General features: G+C 35.8%; 1 protein-coding gene across 1 annotated transcript; it reads left to right on the top strand.

The window, feature by feature from the left end:
- The first annotated feature begins 2,581 nt into the window (after positions 1–2,581).
- On the top strand, positions 2,582–9,971 carry LOC128995119 (surfeit locus protein 1-like). The gene is made up of 7 exons (XM_054420023.1): positions 2,582–2,728; positions 4,363–4,503; positions 5,977–6,098; positions 6,549–6,740; positions 7,061–7,237; positions 7,740–7,883; positions 9,847–9,971. The coding sequence occupies exons 1-7, from the start codon at positions 2,657–2,659 to the stop codon at positions 9,902–9,904; spliced, it is 906 nt and encodes a 301-aa protein (XP_054275998.1). The 5' UTR covers positions 2,582–2,656; the 3' UTR covers positions 9,905–9,971.
- The last annotated feature ends 296 nt before the right edge of the window (positions 9,972–10,267 follow it).

Below are 10,267 nucleotides of genomic sequence, written 5' to 3'. Positions count from 1 at the left end.
AAGACGACAGCCTTACGAGTTGGAGTGGAGTACGACGACGACGACCTGACTGGACTTGGACTCGGACTGGACTAGAGCACTGGAGCTGGAGCAACTTTTTTTTTTTTTATTGGTAGGTGGAATGCGTTACGCACTTCCCGATACATTGAGCGCACCTCCTGGAGCGCCCGAAGATGTAAGATGTAAGACGTGCCGGGGGATGGGACTCCTACGGGTGTCTCCGTAGTTTACCCACTAAACCACCTACCCCCTCCCTGTCCTTGCCCCCGGGAGGGCGGTCGCAGCGTAGCAGGCTGGTGCTGTGCTGCTTGAAGATCTTGCTGGGGTTGTCATCTCTAGAAGGGGTCTCTCAGGCGGGGCGGCGGGTGACGCGTCGTTCTCCGCTGGTTCTGGGGGTTGGCTTCTTGAAGTACTCTCCTTCGTAAGCTGGAGCAACAAAACAAAACGAACCTACTACTACCTACTACCATAGATAAAACATACTTGAGTTGGTTAGTCTATGCTACTACTACTACTACTACCTAGTACGAGCATTGAGCAAACGTGTTGTTTTTTCAACACAAAGGCACCTGACCATAGCCCTCTCTTAAAATTAAAAAATCAAAACTTAAAAATAAATTATAACGTAAACTATCTTGGAATAAAAATAAGCAATAACCTTAGATGGAATATCCACATTGATCATATAACCTCAAGACTTGTGGTAGTATGTTGTCTTATGCGCAGACTACAAAACATAGTGGATCATCATATCCTGATGAAAGTTTATTATGGCTGCTTAATTAACAAATTAAACTGTCATAACCTAACCAAACTAACCAAACTTGCTGATAATGCAAAAATCTTAGACAAAAAGTTAGTGCTACCGAGAAGATTCGAACCTGGTACCTTCAGATCGTCAGCCCGGCACGTTATCCAATATCCATTAGACCACCGAGGCCGGTGGCTACAAACGTATCGTTGCGGTAATGGTGTTCCCTCAGCCAATAGAATGCTTTGCTTCCCCCACTCCGCAGTGCCAGGGGACAACATCATGATGATTTAGCGAAGGTTTAGACTCTAGTGCTTTCATAGCGTATTGAGTTATGGCATCGTACTTTGGGGCAACAGCAGTGAAGCAAACAGAGTCTTTCTACTACAGAAGAGAATTATTAGAATAATTTGTAAAACCCATTTTTTTAGAACATTGCAGACCACTTTTTATTAATCTTAAAGTTCCTACCCTTACCTCCGTTCATATATTGGAATCAGCTATGATGATATGGAAATTTCCGGAAGTCTTCAAACGCAACCACGAAGTACATAATTACAACACCAGGCAACAAAACCATATACACCTGAATTGTCACCGAACATCATTAGTAACAGCTGGACCACATCATACTGCAAGTAAGATATATAATAAATTGCCAGAAGAAATAAGAAGCTGCCAAGACAAAAATTTATTCAAGAAAAACCTCAAAAATTATTTAATAGAAAAGGCCTATTACAAGTTGGAAGAATTTTTGGAGGATTAAGAGAAGATAGGCCCTACCTGAAAATTAAACAACTTTGACGACCACGGCTGGAAAGCTACTAGTGGGATCAACACAAGTATGCAAGTAAGTAAGTAACGATTGGGGAAGACCAACAGAGAAATAAGTGGGCTCGTCCTGTAATGTGTAATGGTAATACCAAGTAGATTTTTTTTCCGATTTCTTCAAATTGCGATTGATCAGATTTAATCTAACTAAATACAGTATTTATGATAATAATTCTGAGCGATCAGTACCCGGGTATTCACGGGTAAATGAAACCTAAACCAAGTTATCACAATTAATTAGTCTTAAATAAAAATGTATTTAGCAATTGTATTAGAAATCGAGTATAATCGAATGATAAGTATTCACAGAAACTAAACCGAGTTCCCACAATATCGAGAAATCAATTTCAGTTTTCGGACTGTGACACAAATTAGGAAAACCCCAACCCCATTCGTGGGGGGGGGGCAGCTATTACATGTATAAGAGAATATCTCTACAATTTTGGTTTTCCGGGGAGACCACTTGAAATTTGTATTCTCATTTCTCATTATCAGTTGAAGCTCCTGTCTCAGCTTTGCTTTACCAGTTACCACTGACGATGACACATCTTAAAATGGGTGAACCACCAGGCACTGAAAGTAATGTATATAGTGTAACTACCGATTTGACACGGCTCTCTCAAAAATCCAGCAATAAGCTGATGACACCGGCCTTAAGTCTACGAATGAAAATTGTAAAGAGATTAATGTTTAGTCTTACCATTACCATATACACGGTCTTATTAAATACCTATATGGTAAAATTTGCAACCATACTATGTCGCCAACCTCTGATATTTGATGTAAAATAATATAATTATTATTTATAGCTTTTGACCCGAGCCAAGGCCAAACCATAGATAAAACATAAAAAAAACCCGAGCCCGATATCATCACAAGCTTTAGCTGTAAAGTCCGAGCCCAGCAAACATAGAAATAGAACATAACAGTTTGAGTACTGGATTGGATTGAGTTGAGTTTGCTTAGCTTTCTGCTACTGCTTTTTTAACCTCAATTCTTTAACTAGTATTAGCATAGCAATATAGCAAGTAATTATTTTACTATCAATCTCATCTCTTTATAATCCATCGTATTATGAGTATGAAATGTTGGATTCGTAACTGTCAGAAAGTTTTTAAATCCCTACCAGATACATGGATGTACAATGTAAGTAATAAAACAGCTTAAAATTATAAACTCGACTTAACTCTGTGTCCTAAGCCTAATATGGGCTACAATTCTCGGTTATTATGCATATTAAGGTGACCAAGGGAACTTATAGTAATTTATATATCATTATAAATTAGATTTTTACTTGAAAACAATGGTGCAATATTTTCTTCTGCTGTCACAAAAACTGAATAAACTAACTTACGATCTACTGTAATGCTTCTTGTTTTACTTGTCTCTGTCGCCATTATTGTGATAAAGCCGGCTCCAAACATGCGCCATTCGCATAGTACGGAATACTATTTTATGTTCGGCGACCTAACTTAGTTGTCTTGTGATTCGCCGATTAACGAGTAAACTTAGACGTTAACACACATGTTGTTTTCCGAGCAACTGTTTGTTTCGGGAATTGCAAAAATATTTGTTTACCGACAATGAATGGGAAAACACGAGCATGAATGTTTGCTGCTTGTCATACATAACTTATAGGCAAACATCTATCCACACTACAGTAGACTCCCTCTTATCCGGACACCTTTTAACCGGACTAGCCACACACTCGGCAGAAATGACATCTCTTTAACCAGACAATTTTTATCAGCACATCGGTTTAACCGGACTAGATCGGCAGGAAGTGGGCGGTACTGAAACGACTGTTCTCGTTGGAAAGATTTGAGACCAGTGATTATGTGTCTAAATACAATGCTCTCCTAAATTTAAGACAAATTCTGTAGGACCTACAGTATGCATTTAAACAGTCCATTTTTACGAGTTTTGGGGAACTCGGTTTAACTTAACTGGGAAAAAACCGTTATTCGGACTGGCCTCGGTCCCGAGTAGTCCGGTTAAGAGGGAGTCTACTGTACTCTCGATTCGGTGCTTGGCGATTGGCGCATGTCTGGAGCCGCCTTGATACTAACACAAACATGAACAATTGAAAGGATCGTCTAGAAACCTAAAATGACATTAAGTTTGTACAAAGAGGACAATGCGGTTGAAGCATTTGTAAATCCAACTGAACGTTGATTATTGTGAACTAATCAGTTCTTATTTAGGCATGTGAGGTAGGTAGGTCGGGGTGTTATGTGGATTCGTGACTGTATTAAGTGTTTTGAAGTTAGGTTGGATTAGTAAGGTGAAGTTTTGGTTCTAATAAATCGGGAGAACACTAATGAATCCAGACTGTTTTTGCACTTTTAAAATAGTGCTAAACACGATAAGTAAGGTTTCAAAAATTGATTGTACCTAGTTTGTATACCTTTTTCTGTTGATATAATATGTAGGTAAGTTAAATAAAACATTGTTTGTCTAACGTTTCAATTAAAAATAAAAAACTTGTGTCACCGAACCGATCGTGTTTTGGAACCTAATACAACCATGGAGAGTTAGCCTAAATAGAATGTAATCTGATGTGATATTTAAATATAAGGACCCAACATGACATTATTTCTTTTATGAGAAAGCTTGAAATAAATAATATAGGCCTAGATATAAATATATTGTTTTAAACTTAGGTTCAAAATTAATTCTTAACTCTCTTAAAAAAATGAAGTTCCTCTTCCATTTAGGCTAGATTCTTTGATTATTAAACATTTTGACCAATTTAGTTTTTACTAATTTTTTTCTCACAGGCAATAAAAAGAGAAGGAGAGGTTAAATCCATTCAAGTGAGACACAAATGTACTCCAGCAGAATCTCCTCCAAAAGTGAAGAATCCAATTCCTTATGTAAACCCCAAGTTTACATATAATAAGGGAGGTAAATTACTACTGGTAAGTACATATGCCCTACTTAATTCTAAATATTGACTGACCAGTTGTCGCTAATAGACATTTTATAATGTATATACGCCCGAGTCTTGCAATCGTCAAAGTGATCAATGAATAAAAATTACCTAACCAGCAATCCCACCAAGAACTAACAAGGCAGTCAATGTCAAGAGGATCATGTAGATGGCAGAAACTCACCATTGATTAAGCTAGCTAAAAGATTAGCCTACATTTTATAAAATTTTGATGCTATGTCTACCAACATGCAAAATGAAGGATTTTCAACAAAAAACTGAACCATTACGTTTGCCTCGGATATTGAATAAATTGTGGATGAATGTTTTGAAGAACATTTGAAAACATTACAAGTGAACATTTAAAGGCAAAGGATCAGGATGGACTAGTATCATATACTAGGGCTCACCCCCTAACTGCTTTTGGTAAATAAATATTAGTTTGTTAGGGGTGGGGTCTACGGTGTTAAGCATACAGTGTAACATATGCATATGGTTTGGAGGTATGAGTGCATAAACACGGTTATGGAATTAGAGGGAAGTACCATAGCTATAATCCTATACTCAAGAAAATCGGTGACCCTAAATCTCATGTAAATGTACAAAATCATGGCACCTAATAAGGGTTTAACAGTTATTTTTCGGCGAAGCATCTTCTTTTTTCGGATAGGCTGTATCCTGTTTTCCTCAAATTGCTAATACACTTGAGAATTATATTTCGGCTGAAAACTATATGGTGGTGTCTAAGATGAAAGGGAACTAGAAAACTCTCTGCGCCGTTGTTATTATGCTCGAAATTTTGTACATACTCATTATAGGCAAACATGCGGTGTTAATGCTCCCATGATAATAAAAAAGCCTAATATACAGCAACAAATTACACTCCTCACCCCTCTTGACAGAGTTGCATACTATTAGTTTGAAAAACATCCGGTTCCTGTTGGTATAAGGATAACATGAGTTTGTTTCGTTATAATAAGCTGCTTTGGTATATTGTTTCAGTAGATCCTTAAGGTTGTAGGGACAAGGAAAGCTTACTAATTTGTTGAGTATAAACTTGGTTAATCGACCAGGAACTGTTTTAATTTCCAGATCATACTAGTAATAACATTTGGTCTTGGGACACAAGGCAAGTTTAAACGGTTGAAATGGAAAGAACAGCTCTACCTATCAAAAAAATAACTCAGTTATTCTGCCCTATTCAAGTTTTTGGATAATTGAAAGATTTTCTGAAACTTAACATTGTTTATGGGTTATGTTTTTTAAAACCCGCAACATTCTCGGAAATGGGACAAAAGACTAAATAAAACTACGTAAAAAGTTAATTTTACCTTGTTACGGTACTTTTTCTAAGCCAAACAGTCATGCAACTAATCATTTAAAGAATTAAAAATATTAACCCTCCCTTCAATGTATATTCTACAAACTTTGAGGTTTATAAAAAGAAATCTATTTTTTCCAGATCATACCAGCAATAACATTTGGTCTTGGGACATGGCAAGTTAAACGGTTGAAATGGAAAGAAGAGCTGATAAAAACTATGGAAGAAAGACAACGATCAGATCCAGTTCCGCTCCCGTTAGAGTGAGTTGACTAATATATTAAGTTTAAGAAATATTTCTCTTAAACTAAATTTTAGCTTTGCATTATAATTAATTGTTTAGGCCTACTAGCCTATATCTTAATGGTTAAAATATTATCAAAGAAACACCTTAGGCTGTTCAGTTTTGTATTCTTATTATTGAACTGTAATGTCATGAAAATTCAAAAACAAGTTATTTGTACTGAGTATAAATTGCGTACCTCTATCAATAATTGTTGCATATTCAACTTTAATTTTCATAAACTGTTTTGCCTCCCCTGGAGCCATAAGCTTTAAAATGACAACTCTATCGTATAAATATAAATCGGTTAAGTAGGACAAGGTTTAGAAGTAACCCTCTGTAAGTTTATTTTAACAAAATTATTCATGTTAAAAATATTCACCGCTTTTCTTTACCTTAACTGTTTTACAATTGTTTTCGGTAAGTGAAGTCCAGAAGTAGTCGCGGGTATGGAATTTTGCAAGGTGACAGTAACGGGCCGCTTCGACCACAGCGAGGAGCTCTTCTACGGACCCAAGCCTTGCTTTGTACATGGTGAGGTCAAGAGAGATGTTATCCATCCTTCAGGTCAAGAGTCGCTGGGATACAACCTAGTAACACCCTTCGTACTCTCCGACACGGGGTAATTCGTTTTTCTTCTTTGTTTTTTATGACTCCTAAATAGGCTACTAAAAAGAAAAATGCCGGATATCTTGCTAACAAGGCATTTAAAAAACATTTCTGGATTTTCCTTTTTTTACCCATAAAAATATTTTCTGGAGTTTGGCTGTTTACTTACAGGACACCCTGTATAGTAATTATTTCTTCTTGTACACATTTTTTTGTTTATTCCAAAAAAATCTTACTTTTTCTAGCTCTCATACAATGAGTAACTTAGTTGCAACATAAGTAACATTGACTTGGACCAAGGAATCTTATAAATCTTGATTTGAACTTTTTCAGTGATAGAATTCTCGTCAATAGAGGATGGATCCGCACAAAGACTATCAAGAAGAAAGATCGAGTGTGGAGCAACACTAAGGGAGAAGAATTAACCCTCACTGGAGTGATAAGACTTTCAGAACCACCAGCAGGCTTTGGGCCCAGTACTGACGAAAGATATGACATCTGGCACTATCGGTATTGAGCTTAAACAGTGTAATGAGAAAGATTTCTTTGAAAATGTATTATTAAGCATAACGTAAAAAGCTATAATTTATTATTTTTATCAGCAGAGTACATGCCAATACTCTTGGCTAAGGCCTTTTTGCTAAATAACATCTTGGTCAGCATTTGCGTGTTCATTAAATTACCTGAATTTTTTTCAAAATAAATATATTGACACTTATATTTACACTAATACTGTTGACTCACAAGACAGTAAATACTTAAACAAGATGGTAAGTGGTTCTGTTACTAGACATGTTTTTTTTTCAGACCTTTTTGCTCTCTATGTACTGTAAGATGCTGGTGATTCATGCCCCTGTATCACAGATAGAAAAATCAATCACTATTTGTTTGTACTAACAGACCAGAGGACATTACTTTATAATATGCCCTTAAACAATAAAAAACATAAAATATTTTAAAAGTTGAATAATAAGATGAATAAAGAGTATTGTACATTTTTTCTTTGTTGTAGAGATATTACAGATATAGCTAACAAAAAGGATTGTTTACCAATCTGGATTGATGCTACCGAAGAGCATTCCATCCCTGGAAAGTTGTGGGGAGGCCAGACCATCATGAAGATACGAAATGAACATTTATCGTACATCGTTACCTGGTATGTAGTTGGGATGGGAAATGAAATTTATAGTTCTTATTGTTAAGAGTTTTATAGTTCTTACCATATTTTGCAAAAATAGTGAGACTAAACCTTTTGGTAATAGGAATAGGCGAAATAAATAATTGTTGTCACCTTCTTCCCTGTCCAGTAGGTTTAAGCTGGTCTTTCTACTGCTGGGTTATTCTAAATTCAGTTATTTCTTGCCGTTAATAGTTAGCATAGAATCTTACTATTTTGTGATGCTCACTGTTAATTGGAAGATATAATCAGCGTTATTTCACATAATCGTTCTAACAGTTCAGATGTACAGAAATAATACAGTATTCTTAGTAATTTACTATCTAGATCAGCTATACTTCATTTTTACTCTTTCTACCATCTGAAACATTACAAGAATCCTATCTATATAATTAATACGCTACATGAAACTTTGTTGGTTGAACTCCTCCGCCATTTCTTAACCGATTTTATCCATTGACGTCTCATTGGAAAGAGCGTGTCGCGTAGATTTGCAAACTGGACTTACATTTTTGGCTCTGCCCCAGTGGCTTTGAAAGTTCCCATGTTATCCTTATGGAGAACATAATTGTTTACATTTTGATCAGCTGTATAATTTTATTGCTGTTATTTATTTTTCAATTCAATGAAACACATTGAGTACATTTATTTAATATTTGAGTACTAACTACTCAAAGCACATTATCATTCATAATATAAATATATTATTCATTTCGTTTTATATTATTCATTTCTCATGATGAATGGTTTATTGTTGTTAAATAAACCCCAAGACGGATCGTGTTGGTATGGTTGTTGCTTAAAATTGTGCATTTATCGTTGTTTTGTGTCGCTATGACGGATCGTGTTAGGATGATTGTAACTTAAATTTGTGCATTTATCGTTTTTTTGTGTAGCTATAATTGTTTATTTGTTGATTTTTTTTTTTAATTCCTCCTACGCGACGACAACGAAACATAGACAGCAGGCGTAATCGTGATAACGACCGCAGCTACAGTGGCGCGTAATAGGCTTCAGTCAGCACCTGACCCTGGACAATCTCAACTATTAGGTTACAATGCGCCCTAACACTACCACAAAACGACATTTCGTTCTCAATTGGCCCTCTGTCAATGACCCGTGTTGCCTGTACAGCGAGGCATTTTGAGAAGAAGAAAACCGGCCGGAATGCTTTAGGTTTATCAATAACGAAGATAAACATGGTCTGAGTTACACACCGGTAATCTTTGAGTTGACTCTTTTAAACTCATAGTAAATATGACTGTTATTCGTTTTGAAATAACTCCTCTAATACTTTGCAATTGCTTGAATTCGAGCAACATGTGCACTAGTTCTCAGTAATCTATTACGGGGGTCTAGTATTGTTTATCATATTCTGTTTACAACGGCCACGTAAAGTTAGCACTCTTATGACATTGACAGTCACTTACTCCCACATTATGTTCCAATATTGAGAAATCACAAATGTCACAACAGCATAACTAGTGATGTGTGGATGTGTCTGTCTGTACCACTTTTTAAAAGTCTGTACTGTTTCCATATGGATGGAGATAGTTAAATTGAGCTACCGACAAGAGTGCCCTGATTTCTGACAAATACGTTCAACATTTAATGAGGAAATCGTATCCACCACTGTAGCAATTTTTGCACAGTTCACTATTAATGAGTGTTCTCTTTCATTAATGATTCTTATTTATGTATTTTTGCAATAAGGGTGATTCTTGCTATGCTTTTGCAACCATTCAAAAGATGAAGTTGATTTTTAGAATTGGTCTTTGATGGAATTAAAAATGTTATTAACTGGAGTTGGATTTGTTTTCTTTTCATTTATCAAGTCAATACAAAGAATTGAGCACATTACATAGATATTATGTGCTCGATGATACAAAGTCCCTGACTTTTTATTTCATTAGTTGTGATGATGTTTCCTTGTCTGTTTTAGGTACTCTCTCAGCATCTTAACAGCCTACATCTGGTATCTTCGTTATATGAAGAGATAGGCTTTTTAACTATATAAGTAATTTATCTGTACTATATCACAATAAATGTATAAATAATTGTTATTTCTTTGAAGTCTACTCTTTTTCTCAATTTTGTTTGTGAGAATAGTGAATCTTTATAATCTGGACCATCCAGTATCCTGGCTCAATCCCATCTAGGAAAAAGTCATAGCCTAAACAAAAACACACAATGCTAAAATACACTAGGCCTACTATAGTACTGACAAGTGGTGTCAGAATAAAAAACTGTCACTGTAAGATAAGAGCTCTCATCAGCCACTCCTAAACTCCAATTATTTAATATCGTTTTTATAAAAAAAATTCAGTGATTGCTCTTCCACTCGGGCAGATAAATTGTACATG

Source organism: Macrosteles quadrilineatus, unplaced genomic scaffold (assembly GCF_028750875.1).
Source record: "Macrosteles quadrilineatus isolate MER2022 unplaced genomic scaffold, UCM_ALF_1.0 Scaffold_5__1_contigs__length_97177068, whole genome shotgun sequence".
In the NCBI taxonomy this organism is placed as follows: Eukaryota; Metazoa; Arthropoda; class Insecta; order Hemiptera; family Cicadellidae; genus Macrosteles; species Macrosteles quadrilineatus.
Note: the sequence above shows the minus strand (reverse complement) of the source record. Positions and strands in the feature narration are given on the sequence as shown.